Source organism: Gekko japonicus, unplaced genomic scaffold (genome assembly GCF_001447785.1).
Source record: "Gekko japonicus isolate JY-2015 unplaced genomic scaffold, Gekko_japonicus_V1.1 scaffold1505, whole genome shotgun sequence".
Taxonomy (NCBI): domain Eukaryota; kingdom Metazoa; phylum Chordata; class Lepidosauria; order Squamata; family Gekkonidae; genus Gekko; species Gekko japonicus.
The window spans coordinates 428,233-447,428 of record NW_015169823.1 but is presented as its reverse complement, the minus strand read 5'-3'; the positions used below and the strand labels follow the sequence as shown (position 1 = coordinate 447,428).

The following is a 19,196-nucleotide window of genomic DNA, read 5'->3' as shown; positions in this document are numbered from 1 at the left end:
CAGCGCTGGCGCTTTGGCTTTGAAACGGAGATGAGCACCGCAACCCTAGAGTCGGATTTGACTGCCTTTCGAGCAAGGGAAACCTTTACCTTTAGAAAAGAGCAAGAGTCCAGTAGCAGTGTAAAGACTAATAAAATTGGTGGCAGGGTAGGAGCTTTTGTGAGTCACTGCTCACTTTTTCAGTTACTTGAAGAAGTGAGCAAGCTCATCCCCTGCCCTATATTCTATTAATCTTTTTTTAAAAAAAGAATTGTATTAGTTTATGCACAGAGAAAGGGAAAGGGGAAATATTCTATTAATCTTTAAGGTGTTACTGGAGCCTTGCTCTTTTCTGCTGCCTTATAGAGTGGGAGTCCATCTGATGGACTCCCATCCTAGTTGTATCTGAAGAAGTGAGCAGTGACTCACGAAAGCTCACAGTCTGCCTTGAATTTTGTCAGCCTTAAGGTATGGCTGGACGCTTGCTCTTTTCTACTGTGTAGGTCGGTGATCCCAAAGGGTGCAGGCTACATAGCAGGCCGCACAGCTCAAGCCCTCTCCCATAGATCTTGGTTCATTCTGTGTGGGATACTGCCTTATTAAGGTGGGTAGCCGTGTTAGTCTTTCTGTAGCAGTAGAAAAGAGCAAGGAGCATTTTCTACTGCATGACGGGGTGAGCTCCCGTCTCTAGTTCCAGCTCCTGCCAACCTAGCAGTTCGAAAGCAAGACATTGCAAGTAGATAAATAGGTACCACTTCAGTGGGAAGGTAACAGCGTTCCGTGCGCCTTGGTGTTTAGTCATGCTGGCCACATGACCACGTCTTCGGACAGCGCTGGCGCTTTGGCTTTGAAACGGAGATGAGCACCGCAACCCTAGAGTCGGATTTGACTGCCTTTCGAGCAAGGGAAACCTTTACCTTTAGAAAAGAGCAAGAGTCCAGTAGCAGTGTAAAGACTAATAAAATTGGTGGCAGGGTAGGAGCTTTTGTGAGTCACTGCTCACTTTTTCAGTTACTTGAAGAAGTGAGCAAGCTCATCCCCTGCCCTATATTCTATTAATCTTTTTTTTTTTTAAAGAATTGTATTAGTTTATGCACAGAGAAAGGGAAAGGGGAAATATTCTATTAATCTTTAAGGTGTTACTGGAGCCTTGCTCTTTTCTGCTGCCTTATTAAGTGAACTGACAATATTGTTATCCAGAGAGATCATTTTCAGTGTTATCGGGACTTGGTCACTGTTCATGTTTTTGGATACTGGGGTAAGAGAAAGTGTTTCTTTGTGTTTTGTGATTTAATTTTTTTTATTTATAATTTGTATTTAAGAATTTAATAACAATGCAAGGTAAGCACAGTAGATGTCTGCAGATGAAGTACAAAAATAGGTTAGCAAAAACATTAATGCTTAACTATGTCCAGGCTGAAGTTGCCAGAGAACTGTATTACACACTACAAAACATCTTTTAAGGCAGCAGCCATCTAATAAATACATATATATCAAGTTTCAAAAGTATATCATTGACATATATCTTTACAGGCAGATTTAAAATCAGTGTTCTGAATGTAACTTCAGATATGATCTTAGATCGAAGCCAAATAATGTTTCAGGTGCAAGTTTCAAAAGTATATCATTGATTTGTATAAAGGATTTGCTGGAATTACATCAGATCCAGCCGTATAGCTAATGAGTGAATACCAGGATGCTATAAATTTTTCTTCAAACTTGCTGGAGGAAAGATTGAGTGTGCTAAATGATATTTTGGACAGAATGAAGTGGTCCCAAATACGATTTTGCCAGGATTGGATTGTGGGGGGAAGTTTGTCTAGCTACGTCGCGGCTATGGTATTTCTGGCTATGGTTAACGTGTGTTTTGTGGGTTGTTGCAAACACCTTTTTGGGCGCTAACGTGTGTTTTGTGAGTTGTTTGTGAGTTGTTGCAAAACACCCTTTTGGGCTTTTTTCTATAGTTGGGAGTATGAAACGTTATGTGTCGTGTTACATCTTTTGTTTCTGATAATAGATCTTCAGTATGCCTTTAAAAAGTCCTGCTAGCCCAAACAGGTGGAACAAAGCAAAGGGCCCTGACTTTAGGGGGTTCATGAAGCTCGCTGAACGTGTTGATACGGAAGTGAGACCAGCCTGTCTCTTTATCTCTCTGCCTTAGCTCCATGGCGGGAAGAGGGTGATGGAGTGCCTGAAGAAGGCACTGAAGATCGCCAACCAGTGCATGGACCCCTCTCTCCAAGTCCAGCTCTTCATCGAGATCCTGAACAGATACATCTACTTCTACGAAAAGGAGAACGAAGCGGTAAGTGATGCTGTAGCGAAGAAGACAGCCGTGCTTCGGTTTCTGAGGTTCCAGACCAGGGCTATTTTGGGGCAGGAACGCAGAGGAACGGAGTTCCGGCTGGCTCCCAAGTTAGATTGTGGTACCATATGATTATTAGTTACAGTTAATGAATTGATGCAGAGACTTGGATGCTATATCTTCATTGTTAATTAATTATTTAATTGATTATTTTGTACAATAGTTGATCAGTGGAGGTGAACAAAATAGTTGATTAGGGATCAGTGGAGGTTAATGAAATTTATAACTGTGGTGATTGGTCCTAATTGTTAAGTAGACATTATTAAGTAGAAAATCAAATGTGGTGATTGGAGTTAATTAGTAAGTAGAAAATTAAAATAGAATACAGTAACAGTAACGGCCTGGAGGGGGGGAACAGTGAGGCCTCCTCCACCTGCTCTGCATGGAGCTCCCCCGCTTCTCTCCCCCCCGCGATTTCCGCGGGTCCCCTTTCTTGTATCCACCAATTGTTCATTTATTCTTATACCTAATAAAAAGTATGGTATTAAAAAAAAGATCATTTTTTTCAGGAGTGTATGTTTTAAAAGAATTGTATTAGTTTATGCACAGAGAAAGGGAAAGGGGAAATATTCTATTAATCTTTAAGGTGTTACTGGAGCCTTGCTCTTTTCTGCTGCCTTATTAAGTGAACTGACATTAAGATTATCCAGAGAGATAATTTTCAGTGTTTAGATAAATGTATCGGGACTTGGTCACTGTTCATGTTTTTGGATACTGGGGTAAGAAAAAGTGTTTCTTTGTGTTTTGTGATTTCATTTTTTTATTTATAATTTTTATTTAAGAATTTAATAACAATACAAGGTAAGCACAGTAGATGTCTGCAGATGAAGTACAAAAATAGGTTAGCAAAAACATTAATGCTTAACTATGTCCAGGCTGAAGATGCCAGAGAACTGTATTACACACTACAAAACATCTTTTAAGGCAACAGTCATCTAATAAATACATATATCTTTACAGGCAGATTTAAAATCATTTTTCTTCAAACTTGCTGGAGGAAAGATTGAGTGTGCTAAATGATATTTTGGACAGAATGAAGTGGTCCCAAATACGATTTTGCCAGGATTGGATTGTGGGGGGAAGTTTGTCTAGCTACGTCGCGGCTATGGTATTTCTGGCTATGGTTAACGTGTGTTTTGTGGGTTGTTGCAAACACCTTTTTGGGCTTTTTCTATAGTTGGGAGTATGAAATGTTATGCGTCGTGTTATATCTTTTGTTTGTGATAACAGATTTTCCGTCTTCCACCCAAGCGCTTATTCAAACGGGGGTGCGCTTAAAACTTTTTCTTTCTCGATCGTCAACTCACAGTTTGTAGCTGGATGTCTTCTCTCTTTTATACTTCATCGCTTTACCACTCCGATGGTCTGGTGGCGTTGCTAAGTCCCCATTCGGGGCACAGCGCGGCGGGGCCGTCGGGGCATGGGGAAAGCCTCAATTTTCCGACCTTCGGTTTGGTAAAGAGGCTACTCCCCGGTGCGCCCCCTGATTCGGAGCCTTTGCCTAAGGCTCCTTAGGATGAGTGAATACCAGGATGCTATAAATTTTTCTTCAAACTTGCTGGAGGAAAGATTGAGTGTGCTAAATGATATTTTGGACAGAATGAAGTGGTCCCAAATACGATTTTGCCAGGATTGGATCGTGGGGGGAAGTTTGTCTAGCTACGCCGCGGCTATGGTATTTCTGGCTATGGCTAACGTGTGTTTTGTGAGTTGTTTGTGAGTTGTTGCAAACACCTTTTTGGGCTTTTTTCTATAGTTGGGAGTATGAAATGTTATGCGTCGTGTTACATCTTTTGTTTGTGATAATAGATTTTCAGTGTGCCTTTAAAAAGTCTTGCTAGCCCAAAGAGGTGGAACAAAGCAAAGGGGCCTGACTTTAGGGGGTTCATGAAGGGTTTATGGGGGAGCTCGGTGAACGTGTTGATATGGAAGTGAGACCAGCCTGTCTCTTTATCTCTCTGCCTTAGCTCCATGGCGGGAAGAGGGTCATGGAGTGCCTGAAGAAGGCACTGAAGATCGCCAACCAGTGCATGGACCCCTCTCTCCAAGTCCAGCTCTTCATCGAGATCCTGAACAGATACATCTACTTCTACGAAAAGGAGAACGAAGCGGTAAGTGATGCTGTAGCGAAGAAGACAGCCGTGCTTCGGTTTCTGAGGTTCCAGACCAGGGCTATTTTGGGGCAGGAACGCAGAGGAACGGAGTTCCGGCTGGCTCCCAAGTTAGCCACGCCCAGCAGGAACTCATTAGCATAATAGGCCACACCCAACAGCAGAAACTCATTAGTTACACTTCTGGTAACATGGGGGTGTGGCCTAATGTGCTAATGAGCGGTGCTGTCAGGGTGTGGCCTAATAGGCTAATGAGTTCCTGCTGTTGGGTGTGGCCTATTATGCTAATGAGTTCCTGCTGGGCTTTTTCTACAAGAAGAGCCCTGTCAGACTAAATGTTATGTGTAAACGCCTGCCACTTCTTCCCTATAAAATGGTATGAGACGGGTAGGTGCGGACTGGGAGGGGGGAAAGGGCCCTGCTCCCCGGACCCACTCCCCAAGGGAGGGAGGAAAAGCCTGCCCAGCCAGCCTTCTCCGTACACAGCTCATCCAGGTCCCTCCTCCTTCATGCTCCGCCCCACATAAGGCTCGGCCACCTCTTGCTTGGCCGTCGGCCCTCCAGGACTTTTCCCAGTGGCTTTAATGGCCAGTCCCCTGTTGGGAAAGGGGAGAATTGAAGCAAAGGTGTATTAATGTGGGAGGACAACAGTGGCAAGGTGGCAAGGAGAGAGGGTACAGGAATGGGGGAAGGTGGCCAATGCATGTGTGAAACCACATGGTTGGAAACATCTGGGGTCAGGGTTTACAGAGTGGGAAAAGGTGAGGCGCAGTTTGCTTTCTGTCCCTCCTTTACTCCAGGTTGCTGCCTCTGGGAGACGCCTCGCAGCACGCTTGCAGTTTGTTGAGATTCCGTTGCCCGTGTTTGCGTGTAAAGCTTAGCTATGTGTGCAGTGCTTGGGATGCTGTTGGATTCCTCTTGGAGGAAAATCGGATCACCGTGGGCACAAGCTGAACTTTTTTTTGCAGGAAACGTCTGCCATTGCTAATCTTCTGGGAGTTTTTTTGTGGGGGTTAGAGATCCTTTGAACATGGCTCGGATGCCCATCGGTAGTTCAATTCGGTGCTTAGTTTTTATGCTTCACTAAGCACAAGTGTGCCCGTGGCCCTTGTGGGCCACGAAATTAATTCCCCAGCCCAACTAAAGCCTCTCCTCTCTCCTGATATGCTGAAAGCGCTCTTTCTTTTCTCCAGGTTGTCATAACGATCTCTGGACTAATTCTCCCCCCCCCCCTTCCCTTTTTGTGTTCTCTGTATCCAGGTGACAATTCAGGTTTTGAATCAGCTCATTCAAAAAATCCGGGAAGATCTTCCGAACCTGGAATCGACTGAGGAAACGGAGCAAATCAACAAACACTTTCACAACACGCTGGAGCACTTGCGGTTGAGGAGAGAGTCCCCGGAGTCCGAAGGGCCCATCTATGAAGGGCTGGTCATTTAGAAGAAGAAAACAAAGAGCCCGCGAGCGCCCCGTTCTGCTTCACCTTTCTCATTTATACACAGTACATGATTCCCCCCCCACCCCCCTTATGCTAGAATTCATAGATTGTGCCTTTCGGAAGTGCCAACTTAGGCTACCCAGTTGCTTTCCTGCCCCTGCTGCCCTGTGACTCATTCAGCTACGCGCTTCCAAACACTGCTTCTTCGGAACGTTCCAGCAGTCTGGACCAGCGGCTGGATCGATAACCGTCAAAGTTAGCATGACTGAAGTCCTCCGGTTTAAAACGTGCGAGGCATTTCCCCTTCTGTCTTCTGTGGTCTCGTTTCTGTCTCCTCCCAATTCTTTTGCTCCGTTCACCCCCCCCCTTCCTCTAACATCTAATCTGGCTTTCTATTTTCAAGTGTTATAGATGTGTATTTGATTTATTTTTACTATTTTTACAGAGCCCCCCCCCCCCATTTTCCTGTATGCGGGGTTCAGCTTTTTTTCTTTTCTTTTTACAATGCAGCTCAAGGTTATGTCCAGTTCCCCCCCCCCCGGATATATTAATGCATGTTCTTGGAGTTGAGGCAACCGACTCCAAACCCAGAAGCTATATTTTGCATACGGAGGCTCTGTGACATTCGGTGAGAGCCGCTACGTTACACAGTGCATTATTTATCAAGACAATAACTTTCGTTTCCACTTAGTATTAAGAAAAAGTAATTGATAAATCGTGGTCTGTATAGTTCTACGTATAACCCTCGTTACTGTAAAGTTGGCCGAGGGGGGGGGGGAGGGAATGCATTACACAGTTCTATCATGAATTTGCACCAGTGAAAACATTAAAAGTTGCTATTAACAAGTGACTCGGTCTGTCTTCTGGTATCACTTGCACCTAATACTTCCATCAACTGTAGAGGAACCTATGAACTTGCTTTATACCAAGACCATTGCTCCCTCTAAGCTGTGGAGTCTTGTGAGCAAAAATTCTACTTTGAAGAAGAAGAGGAGATTGGATTTATACCTTGCCCGTCACTACCCGAAGGAGTCTCAGAGCGGCTTACAAACTCCTTTCCCTTCCCCTCCCCTCCCCACAACAGACATCCTGTGAGGTAGGTGGGGTTGAGAGAGCTCTGACAGAAACTGCTCTTTTTCAAGAACAGCTGTGCCAGAACTATGGCAGCAGGTGCAAGTGGAGGAGTGGGGAATCAAACCCGGTTCTCCCAAATTAGAGTCCGCGCACTTAACCACTACACCAAACTGGCTCTCAGTTTGTGAGCTACTGGCATTAAAGTTGTGAGTGAGCAATTTGGCTACTGCATAAATCAGTTCACTCTGGAGCCATCCTTCCTGAGCTAAGACAAAAATGTGTGAGCCGGAGGCTAAAAAACTCTGAGCTAGCTCACACTAACTCATCTTAGAGGAAACGCTGACCAAGACATGGCATTAGTTGGTTTAGTTCAGTGTGGTCTCTGCTGTGTTTGGCAGCTAGGGATGCACAGCCTGAAAAAAAAATCAGTATCTGAGCCGAAAAATGCTGGTATTCCCAGTTTCCAAATACCTGTTTGGTATTTGGATCTGGGTTTTATTTGGGGGGGGGGCAATTCTGATATTATTTGGCTGCTGGTGCCTGTCCTTTAAATAACTCCAAATTTCAAGTGAATTGGACCAAGCGGTCCAATTTTATGGGCGCCTGAAGGAGGTGCCCCCAGCCATTCCCCATTGTTATGTGAGGGAATTCAATACTTTCTCCAGGGCAAAGAATAGCCAAAGACAGTGACGAGCAAGCAAAGTAACACTTCTAGCCAGAAGCCTACAGACAGAACCAACAAACCCAAAGAACCGGTGCAGAACCAGGAAGTTTCAGCAGAACCGCAGGACGGTGTGGCAAGCCTAACAACAAGGTGACAACCCAAGAATCCAGCCCAATGTCAGACTAGAGAACAGGAATGACCCACAGCCCAACAAGTGTAAAATCAGAGCATCTACACCAATATACAACTGAGAATGAAAGGCAGTGGCAAACCTGAGAATCCACTGCAAAAAAAGCCAACCCGGCATGAAGCAACTTGTGCAAAGAATACTGCACTGCAAAACCAATTTAAAAGGACAGAAAGTGAAACCAGCATGGCAAGCCGATACCAAGCCCTGGGAAGGCACAAACACACCAGAAAAACAAAACAGTTCTGGACTGGGAGCCTTGTTGCTGTCTCCTGATATTTCTGGGTAAGCCAAATATTTCTGGGATTTTTGGGGACCCATTCCCCAGCATCCTGGATACCATTTGGAGACCTGAGTATTTCCAGAAGACACCAATAAGGTATTCTCCGGATATAGATTTGGACCAGATCATATCAGAATGTCCATCCCTATTAGCAGCAGCTCTTCGGGTCCTCAGGCAGAGGCGGGTTGTTCTCAGAGCTCGCATCTGGAGATTCTTTGGCTGGGACTGAACCTAGGAATTCCTGCCAGCAAATCAGGGGCTCTCCCGCTGAGCTTTGGCTCCTTTCCTCGAGAGCCATGAAAAATTCACCTGCTTCCAATGTTTCGTTGTTTTTTATGCACATTTGCACGAATGATATCTTCAGAGAGTGGCCGTGTTGATTTTAAGTAGAAGAGCTAGGTTCGGTTTCAGTAACACCTTAGAGACCCAACAGGAATTTCAGGGGATAAGATTTCGAGTCAAAGCTCCCTTCATTGGGTAGGATGGGATAAACATAGAGCCAGAGGTCCATAGCCACAAGGTATCCATAGAACACTAAGAACATAAGAGATGCCAATGTTGGATCAGGCCAAAGGCCCATCCAGTCCAACACTCTGTATCACACAGTGGCCAGAAATATCAGCGCCATCAGGAGGTCCACCAGTGGGGCCAGGACACTAGAAGCCCTCCCACTGTTGACCCCCCCAAGCACCAAGAAGACAGAGCATCACTTACCCCAGAGCCCCTATCTATACCTTGTGGCTAATAGCCACTGATGGACCTCACTATATCTGGGGCAGTGATACTCTGTATTCTTGGTGCTTGGGGGGCAGCAGTGGGAAGGCCTCTGGAGTTCTGGCCCCGCTGGTGGGCCTCCTGATGGCACCTGGGTTCTGGCCACTGTGTGACACAGAGTATTGGACTGGAGGGGCCATTGGTCTGATCCAACATGGCTTCTCTTATATTCTCTTATGACTCTTGAAAGCTTATACCCCAAAAAACTATGGTGTTTGGGTCTAATGAAGCTCTGTCATGTTCCCCAATGTCAATACAGGATATTATTTTGGCTGCTCTGTCTCTGTGCTAGGCTCACTGACATTAAGAGAAAGGGTCTTTTGGCTTTCAGCTATAGAATAACTCTTGGAGATTTGCCGAAGTTCGACTGCTCCACTTGGGCAGGCTAAGGACGGAAGGGTATAACTTGTTCATACTGCAAGTCCATCTTGATCAGTACCTTAGGAAGGGGGAAATGGTGCCTTTCCGTGATAGAAGACTCCTGTAGACCAAGGGTCCCTTGGAAAGTGCTCTGGTAACATAAGAACATAAGAGACGCCAATGTTGGATCAGGCCAAAGGCCCATCCAGTCCAACACTCTGTATCACACAGTGGCCAGAAATACCAGTGCCATCAGGAGGTCCACCAGTGGGGCCAGGACATTAGAAGCCCTCCCACTGTTGCCCCCCCCCCCCAAGCACCAAGAAGACAGAGCATCACTTGCCCCAGAGTCCCTATCTATACCTTGTGGCTAATAGCCACCGATGGACCTCTGCTCCATATGCTTATCTAATTCCCTTTTGAAGCCGTCCGTGCTTGTAGCCGCCACCACTTCCTGTGGCAGTGAATTCAGCTACCACCAATAAGAACCTCCTGAGAACACGACTAACCTGCCTAGAAGGTAGTCTTCCAGCACAACACTTGAGCAATAACAAAATATCTTCTAACCAACCCAGTTAGCACCCATGCAGTCTAGCACGGGGAGGAAGAGATTAAGAGAAGTATCCTAGAGAAAAATTGTACTAAGTGAAACAAACAAAAAAAATCCTTATTAAAAAGGTTGTTATACAAGAGAGGTGGAAAGGTAGTTGGATTCCAAAAGAGCAAGAAAAGGGCAAATAACACAATGTAGAGAAGGGCACACAGCAAGGACTGCAGAGAGAGTTTAAAATGAAAAACAATATGGTTGAGCCAGCTAAGCTTAAAGACACATTACCTAGGCGACAGCAGGTTTTTCAGAGAACACGCAGAGCTCCTTGCATTAACAAAAGTTGAAGAAGTCCTTAACCCCTATCCAACTTCCTGTGAACCCAGATTTCACTTGAAGACAAGGGGAAATCTCAATTCTCCATATATTTTATTTATTTATTTAGGTATTTTTACCCCGCCCTCCCCGCAAGCGGGCTTCAGGGCGGCTTACAGGGGCATAAGCCCATACATAAAATACAATAAAATCCTGTAAAATCACGAAATCGCAACCAATAACATACTGTTAATAATATTAAAGTGCTTTAAATTCCAAGATGGTCTGCTGTTGTTGTAGTAGTATCTTCCGGCAGAAATAGTCTGAGCTAATCGGCTGGTCTTGCTGCCATGTAGTTCACCTTACCGCCGGGTTATCAAGGGCACTCCAACTTTGATGATAATTCCACCGTTGGTGGTGGTGGTGGTGGGAGCGGCGGCCCCTACATAAAGGCCTGGTGGAAGAGCTCCGTCTTGCAGCCCCTGCGGAATTGCATGAGATTTATGGTAAGTGGAGCCTCCTTTCTAAGAATGACAAGCCGATTTCTCCAATCCCACAAGAATCCCCATCTCTGATGTCAGAGGCTACTTTTAGAATCAGAGCCGTATACAATACAGTCCCGCCTCCATTGGGCACCTGGAAATGGCTGTGAACTTCCATGACAAGTAGATATTCCATTCCAAACTGGGTGGTTGTTTGTCCAAAAAGGTTTAAGTCTGCCAGGGTGGTCCAATGTGGAATGGAACTGACTGGCTCATTCTAATAGAGTCTCGAAACGTCCAAGATCCTACACACTCTTGATCCTTAGCATGTTTTAGGATTTATGTCACAGCAAAAAGGGTATTGGGGGTATATGCTTTCGAGAGTCAAAGCTGCCTTCATTAGATACCTGATGTATCCGACAAAGGGAGTGTTGACTAAAGCTTATACCCCGAAAAACTTGTTGATCTCTGAGGTAGTACTGAATTCGAATCTACTGCAGACCACGGCTGCGGTTAGAGGTCAGGCTTAGTGCGGTCTGGCTGTGCCTCTAATTTATCTTGTGTTATTTGCTTCTGAGAGTTTTGTCTTAAATGTGCTGCCCTTATCCTGCCTCACTGTGCGCTCACCTCATGGTTGACTGTTCAGATTACTGCTACGTGGTAACCACGGAGTGGTAATTTTGGGTGGCATCCTTTTTAAAATTTGTTTTCTGGGCATGCACAGAAGTGCGTATTCGAAGCACCACTCCTTTTTGACAGCTCCACGATCCTTCCGCCAAGTACTGTGATCATTGGTTCCTATACAAATGTATTTCTCAGCCAGATCTTATTCCCTTTCCCACTCATTTCATGGGGAAGTTTTCGCTTTTTCTTTCCCCATAGAGCTTTCCTGCCAGAGCAGTATTAGGAAAGTTCCAGGTTGGAATCCTGGCTGCCGGTATGGGATCCTAAATAGGGACTATTTCCAGTGCCATCCCGCCCCAAGAAACAGCGGAAAGGGTCGTTTTTCTTGCGTTTGTCACTCTAACCCCCCCCCCTTGGGATCCCAATCACAACAAAATATTGCAGCTAAGACGCACGCAAGCGGTGATTCAAAACCCTTGTGCAAAGATCCTTTTTAAAAAAGGAGTGAAAATGGAAGTGAAGGTTCAGACGTCCCAAACAGCTTGAGATCACAATGGAGAGTTCCGACCAGCTACATCCATAAAGATCAGGCTTCCCTCCAGTGTCAGAAAACACGCAATCGGGGAGGAATGGTAGCGGGGGACATCAACTTCAGGATGGGATAGGGACGAGGCTGTCTGGTTGTGCCTTTTAAATCCGGAAGGGAACAGCAACCACATCGTATCAAATAGCTTGTCTGATCACAGCCCAACATGGCTACCCTCTAAAACAACCTTGCTCAGTACGATCACCAACAACGGTGAGTCAAGATTCCTTCAGGGAGAATAACCTCTTTATTTTGTGAAGAGTTCCTGTCCCATCTGCTTGGATCTAACAGGATAATTATCGAGGCCATTCTCTTATGGAAACCTTCCTTCTCTGAGGTTGTCTAACACCTCTTAGGTGGCCGTGTATCCCTGCTGCTTTTGCAGTTATCATGGAGCAATCAAAGGGGTTTATGTGCTCATACTTATTAGGCATTTAGATTTTCACCGAATTGCTTAGAGGGGACAATGTCTGTTCTCTCGGACTTGAGTAAATAGCCGGAAATCCAGTAATTGTTCATTCCTGATGCTTAATGTCTGCAATTGGAGGGTTTTTTAAAAAAAATTGCTGACAAATACTGCTTGGTACAAACCGACTTTATTTTAATAACTGTAAACTGTTTCACAGGCGGGGGTGTGCATGGAACGTGCTGATAATGCATATCGGCAGCTTACAGCAGACGTCTTGATTCCAGGGAGTGTGCGTGTGGCGTGGGAGGGGGTGTTGCGAGCCCCGCGTTTTTAATTCGACACTGCCTCAAAATCCCTCCAGGTGGCCCCAATGGAATTAAAATAAGCAATGCAAAGTTTGTAAACCAATAGCAAGATAAAAGGAACAGAAAGGGCTGCAGCCGCGATGGGAAAGCGCATAATTGTCCAATGCACGGAAGGATAAGATGTGACTTGGTGGTGCGCTGGAGAGATGATAGACTTAGTGTCGTTTGAATTTCTGCAGGGAAGGGATTCCATACATGGGCCACCATCGCCAAGAAGGTCCAAGATCTAGTCACCACCAGCCTCCCCTCAGAAGATGGTGTCACTTGGATCAGGACCTCCTAGCACAGGCAAAGTTCATGTGGGAGAAGGGGGTGGTTCTGGTCCAAAACCATTGAAGGTGCTTGGGGGGGTCAACAGTGGGAGGGCTTCTAATGTCCTGGCCCCACTGGTGGACCTCCTGATGGCACTGGTATTTCTGGCCACTGTGTGATACAGAGTGTTGGGCTGGATGGGCCTTTGGCCTGATCCAACATTGGCGTCTCTTATGTTCTTATGTTCTTAAGGTCTGTAAGCTGCAACTAGCTCTTTCAATGGTCACTGTTTCCAATAGTTAACGTGGATGTTAACAGTGTGAAGAACCAGGAAAGCTCCTTATCCAAGAATGGCAGCAGCTGGTGTACCACCTGAAGGTGCTGTATGCTACCGAGGTTCTTCTGGGTCTCCAAATTAAGAGTTGATCTAGGAGCACCTTAGAGCTGTGAATTTGGCTCTTGGGAGGGGAAGCAACCCTGTCCAGCCCACATTGATACCACTTTTCTGGGCACACAAAAGCACCCACCAAGAGCATCTCCCTCTTACTTGGTTTGAACTTCAGTTTATTAGCTCGCAGCCTGCTTATTACCAACTTGAGGCACGTGTTTGAGATTTTTTTTGTTTTCCCCCCCCCCCCCCCCATTGCTTGAAAAGCTAAAAACAGAGCTTGGGATCATAATCATGATTATTCATGTAATTGGAGTACCCTTTTGTACTTCCATGCAACTTTGGACCACAAATCCCATTTTAGGACACTGAACTTGAGAGAGTTCTACAACGGAGGCAATGAGGTTATATTCTACCAAGTCAATACTCTGAAGATAGTTTCGATGAATGCCTGAAGCTGCCACCACCTCTGTTAAGTGTTGGTCCAGTATTGTCTACTTGAACTGGCAGTCTTCTTCAAGGAGGTCTTTTCCAGCTTTGAGATCTTTCAAAGTGGGGAGATGTTGGGGGTTTGAACCCAAGGCCTTGTACATGCACAAGCCACGTACCACACCACTGAGCTATAGTCCAAAGCTATGTGTTGACAGCTGAGCAAGATCGATGTTGTCATAAGCCACATGTTGAAACAGGTTGCGGAATTCTGCTGTAAAGTAATTCAGAACTTGACCCCCATCCCAAGTGGCTGTTGAGAGGGGATGCGGCTAAGGAGGGTGTGAGCCAAGACTGCCCCCTTCCACTTCAAGGTCACCTCAACTATGAACTTGCTCTATAGCTGGGGGGTCTCCCACCTTGTTGAGCCAATGGATGCTTCTAGAATTTTGAGAACAGAGAATCATAGAACCACAAGAGTTGGAAGGCATCTCTAGGGTCATTTAGTCCAACCCCCTGCACAATGCAGGAAATTGACAAATACCTCCCCCCCACCCCCAGCAACCCCTTTTCCATGCCCAGAAGATGACCAGAATGGCTGAGAGTTCACAAAAGTGGCAATGGCTACAAGCCTAGGCAGCTTCAAGAGGCCCATGGAAGGCTATTAGCCACAAGGTCTAGAGGGAACACTCTGTCTGGGGGCAGTGGTGATCTGTCTTCTTGGTCCTTGGAAGGCAACAGTGGGAGGGCTTCTGGAGTTCTGGCCCCACCGGTGGACCTCCAATGGCCCCTGGGTTTTGGCCACTGTGTGACACAGAGCGTTGGACTGGATGGGCCATTGGCCTGATCCAACATGGGACCTATCCCAAAATGGATGCCATGGGGTACTGGGGCCAACCACAGAAGGCTGGGAAACCACAAGCCAAGCACCATCCTACTATGACATCAGTGCTTTCGGGGTTCTCCTGTTCCAAACTGGAGAGCCAGTTTGGTGTAGTGGTTAAGTGCGCGGACTCTAATCTGGGAGAACTGGGTTTGATTCCCCACTCTTCCACTTGTACCTGGCTGGATGACCTTGGGCAAGCCATAGTTCTGATAAGAGCTGTCCTTGAAAAAGAGCAGTTTCTGTCAAGAGCTCTCTCAGCCCCACCTACCTCCCAGGGTGTCTGTTGTGGGGAGGGGAAGGGAAAGGAGTTTGTAAGCCGCTCTGAGACACCTTTGGGTAGTGAAGGGTGGGGTATAAATCCAATCTCCTCCTCCTCCTCCAATGAGGCAGAAGAAAGCTTGGGTTGTCTCTTCTGCTCTCTAAAGCATCTGTTGCCCAAAGCAAATGAGCACCAGGCCACCCATCAGCTGGTGCCTTGGTGCCCCTGGGCGCCATGCTGGGGATGACTGCTATAGAGTCATAGGAATGGACTGGTTCTGTCCCTTCATTGGTAAGACGTTGACAAAACCACCTGTTTGCTGTGGGTTCTCTGAATTCATAGAGCAGCCCCAACAAATGCTCTGTACACTGTGGGTTGGTGCCAAGTGCTAAATGGGGAGCGGTGGCACAGTGGGTATATCCCACTGTCTTAACATCTGAACTGTGTCAGTTCAAGCCCCACGCTGGTGTGAGCTGCCGGCCTGTTGTCTCCAGCTCATCGTCCACCCAGTGATTCGAAAGCCTCGGCGAGTTGATAAAATGGGAAATGACTGTCTAAAGAGTAACTGTAAATCACTTTGAGCCCACTTGTGGGGAAAGCGATTAATACATCGAAAGCATTATTATCAGTTATTATTATTAAAATGTTAGGCAATCCTATTTCATAGCTCTCGACATGGAGGGGGTTAATTCTGGGTTTTATGCAACCCGGTTGATGGCAATGTCATTGCCTCGGTGTGCACAGTCAGCTGCCGCGTAGCTCCACTGGAACCATCTCTTAGGAACTGGATTTCCCCCCTCTCTGCTGAAAGCCCTCTCTCTTTGTTCTCATCTCATCCAGTATTTCAGCACATGAAACACACTAACTGGCTGTTGGGCTTACCCAAGGTTTCATCCCTTCCTAGGCGTAAACGAGGTGGCGACAACACACAGGGGGAACGCAAGGGATTCTTACGGCTTGGCATGCCCAGTGGCTTGGGGACACAACACAATGGTCTATGAAACATTGTTAGTCCCCTGTCTAAAGAGTAACTGTAAATCACTTTGAGCCCACTTGTGGGGAAAGCGATTAATAAATCGAAAGCATTATTATTAGTTATTATTATTAAAATGTTAGGCGATCCTATTTCATAGCTCTCGACACGGAAGGGGTTAATTCTGGGTTTTATGCAACCCAGTTGATGGCAATGTCATTGCCTCGGTGTGCACAGTCAGCTGCCGCGTAGCTCCACTGGAACCATCTCTTAGGAACTGGATTCCCCCCCTCTCTGCTGAAAGCCCTCTCTCTTTGTTCTCATCTCATCCAGTATTTCAGCACATGAAACACACTAACTTACCCAAGGCTTACCCAAGGTTTCATCCCTTCCTAGGCCTAAACAAGGCGGTGACCACACACAGGGGGAATGCAAGGGATTCTTACGGTTTGGCATGTCCAGTGGCTTGGGGACACAACACAATGGCGGTGGTAGGAAGCGCTGTCAAGTTGCAGTGGACTTATGGCGGCCCCATTGGGTTTTCAAGGCAAGAGAGGAACAGGGGTGATTTGCCATTGCCTGCCTTTGCGTAGCAGCCCTGGGCTTCCTTGGTGGGCTCCCACACAGCGCTGACCCTGCTTAGCTTCTAAGATGTGATGAGGCTGAGCTCTCCTGGGCTGTCTAGGTCAGGGCATGCAAGAAGATCCAGCTAACTCCGTTGAACTAGACTTCAGGCAACTGGCACAGGCAGCGCAATGCTGATCTTGTTTCTAACTCACGGTCCTTACCGGTCAGCATGGTAGACTAAAGCACAGCAACTGCTGTGCGGAAGCAATTCAGTATCATGGTGTTATGCTGGTGTTGCAGGTATTCTAGGATGGCGCACACTTTCAGAAGTGACACTTTGAGTGCAAAAGAAGGCTGTCCTCTGATGTCCTGCCTGTATTTCTAGGAAATCCAGACTTGTTAACTATTCCGGGCCCTAGGGACATCAAATTAACTGCTACTAGGGCCAGGGCGTTTTCGGTGGCGGCTCCTACCTGGTGGAATGAGCTCCCAGGGGAGATCCGGGCCCTGCGGGACCTTATGCAGTTCCGCAGGGCCTGCAAGATGGAGCTCTTCCGCCAGGCTTTCGAGTAGGAGCCGCCGTCCCTACTGTACCACCACCGCCCTGAGGAAACATCTGAAACATCTGGATATTGAAGAAGCCCTAGCCGTGGGACTTAGCCGTGGTACCACTTGGAATTTTGGGACCTATGATTTGCTATCTTGGGACTGTTGGAAGTATTGAGTACTATGTTTTAACTGAGGATATTTTAAGATGTATTCGATGTTTTGTATTATTATGCATTTGATGTTTTTATTATGGCAAGGTTCTGCCTTGCCTCTGTAAGTTGCCCTGAGCCTATTGGGGAGGGCGGGGTATAAATTTGAAAAATAAATAAATAAATAAATAATAAATTAACAGAGAGCTCCAGCAGAGCAAACTGGAGTCAGAGACTTCCTCCACATGCAGTGAGGAGTCATGGGCTTCCCCCTCCTATGCAGTGAGGGAACTGGCTGAACATTGGGTCTATTCTCACCTGGGCTAGATTTTTTTCCCTCCCATCTCGCTTCTAGAGGGGGAAGTGTGTAATGGTCATTACAGTGAGCCAGTTTGGTGCACTGATTAGGAGCGCAGATTTGAATCAGGTTTAATTCCCCCCTCCTCCACATGCAGCTCCTGGTGTGACCTTGGGTCAGTCATAAGTTCCTTCAGAGCTGTTCTCTCAAGGGCAGTTCTCGGGAGACCTCTCCCTGCCCCACCTACCTCACAGGGTGTCTGTTGTGGGGAGGGGAAGGGAAAGGAGATTGTAAGCCGCTCTGAGACACCTTTGGGTAGTGAAGGGCAGGGTATAAATCCAATCTCTTCTCCTTCTTTTACCTCACAGGGTGTCTGTTGTGGGGAGGGGAAGGGAAAGGAGTTTGTAAGCCGCTCTGAGACACCTTTGGGTAGTGAAGGGCGGGGTATAAATCCAATCTCTTCTTCTTCTTTTACCTCACAGGGTGTCTGTTGTGGGGAGGGGAAGGGAAAGGAGTTTGTAAGCCGCTCTGAGACACCTTTGGGTAGTGAAGGGCGGGGTATAAATCCAATCTCTTCTTCTTCTTTTACCTCACAGGGTGTCTGTTGTGGGGAGGGGAAGGGAAAGGAGTTTGTAAGCCGCTCTGAGACACCTTTGGGTAGTGAAGGGCGGGGTATAAATCCAATCTCTTCTTCTTGTTTTACCTCACAGGGTGTCTGTTGTGGGGAGGGGAAGGGAAAGGGATTGTAAGCCACTCCTTTGGGTAGTGAAGGGCAGGGTAGAAATCCAGTCTCCTCTTTTTCATGTAATACGGCCCTATCTTTCTCTTGAGAAAGCATGCTCTAGGGCTCTTGGCAGAGTCTGCAAAGGAAACATATAAATATAGCGGGAGCCTCACATTTGAGTGTGTGCAAAATAGGAAGTTGTGGTGGACTTCAGCTGTGATGCAGGTGGGGAGCTCTTGCGTCCATAGGCTTGAGCGGTGAAATGGTAGTTTTTGTTACGCAACCCAGTTCTGTGCGGCGGAAGGTGATCCGCCGCATTGAAATGAATAGAGAAGTCCTTGAAAACACATTGGAAGTTTGCACATATCCGGGGTGCCAAGTGGACTTCCCTACTGCTCCTAACTCCGTATGCTCCGAAGTGGATAAAACGCAGAGTTTTAAAATCCTTAGGAGTTGGCTTTAAAAGAAATCCTGTTTTTTGCAACCCCTCTCCAGGAAAGAAATACAAGGCTCATTTGGAAAGGGCGGTGTTGACTGTTCTTAAGACTCCTGTTTGGACAACCAGGGAGTTTCTGGCAGTTCCGGGCTTTGTAAATATATCCCCAGGTTTCCATACTGAATGGAGCTTGGGAGCTGTCAAAATGAAGACATGCTGGGTCTCCTATGTGGGTCTGGACAAGCCAGTTCTCACAGCGAGTGCTTGCATCGCCAGGTATCGGTTGCAAAGTCTTGCACCTTAGAGCCGTGTGGAATGTGCACACTTTTGCAACACAGCCTAAAAAACGCCTGAAAAAAAAAAGTTCTCCGTAGATTTTATATCTTTCAGGGTAGAATGTCTGAAGGCTTTTTTTAAAAAACATGGACAGATCCAGCTTGCCAGATCTCTCCCGCTTGAGCCTCTAGCCGGTATTCTTCTTAACACGGCTATCGTAAAACTTGCTGTCTCGCTGTGTACATTCTCACGTAAATAGATTTGGGTGGATTTTAGCCTTACCGGGACACAAGAGTTTAAAAAAGGCCTTTCTGAAACTCATGTGGCACAATGGGTACAAGATGGGGTTAATGGCGGAATTCAGCCACAGGAGCCAAAACGACGCCTCATAGAGAGAGTGGTGGACGCACCGGCCGTGGCAAGCCGCTCTGATGATCATCAGGAGCG

The 19,196-nt window shown here is 46.6% G+C and overlaps 2 protein-coding genes across 2 annotated transcripts in view; one reads left to right on the top strand and one right to left on the bottom strand.

Annotated features, from left to right (window-relative positions):
* LOC107115502 (vacuolar protein sorting-associated protein 35) overlaps positions 1–6,321 on the top strand; it is a gene marked incomplete at its 5' end in the record, with an annotated part of 26,528 nt that extends 20,207 nt beyond the window's left edge. The window contains 2 exons of the mRNA XM_015417222.1: positions 2,141–2,284; positions 5,716–6,321. Coding sequence (XP_015272708.1) covers positions 2,141–2,284; positions 5,716–5,895 — 324 coding nt within the window. The remainder of the gene's footprint in view (positions 1–2,140; positions 2,285–5,715) is intronic.
* A 12,675-nt stretch (positions 6,322–18,996) lies between these two features.
* The window catches only part of LOC107115501 (histamine H3 receptor-like), a 17,832-nt gene continuing 17,632 nt past the window's right edge, over positions 18,997–19,196 (bottom strand). Inside the window, exon 3 of the mRNA XM_015417221.1 lies at positions 18,997–19,196. This exon is cut by the window's right edge and continues 682 nt beyond it. Coding sequence (XP_015272707.1) covers positions 18,997–19,196 — 200 coding nt within the window.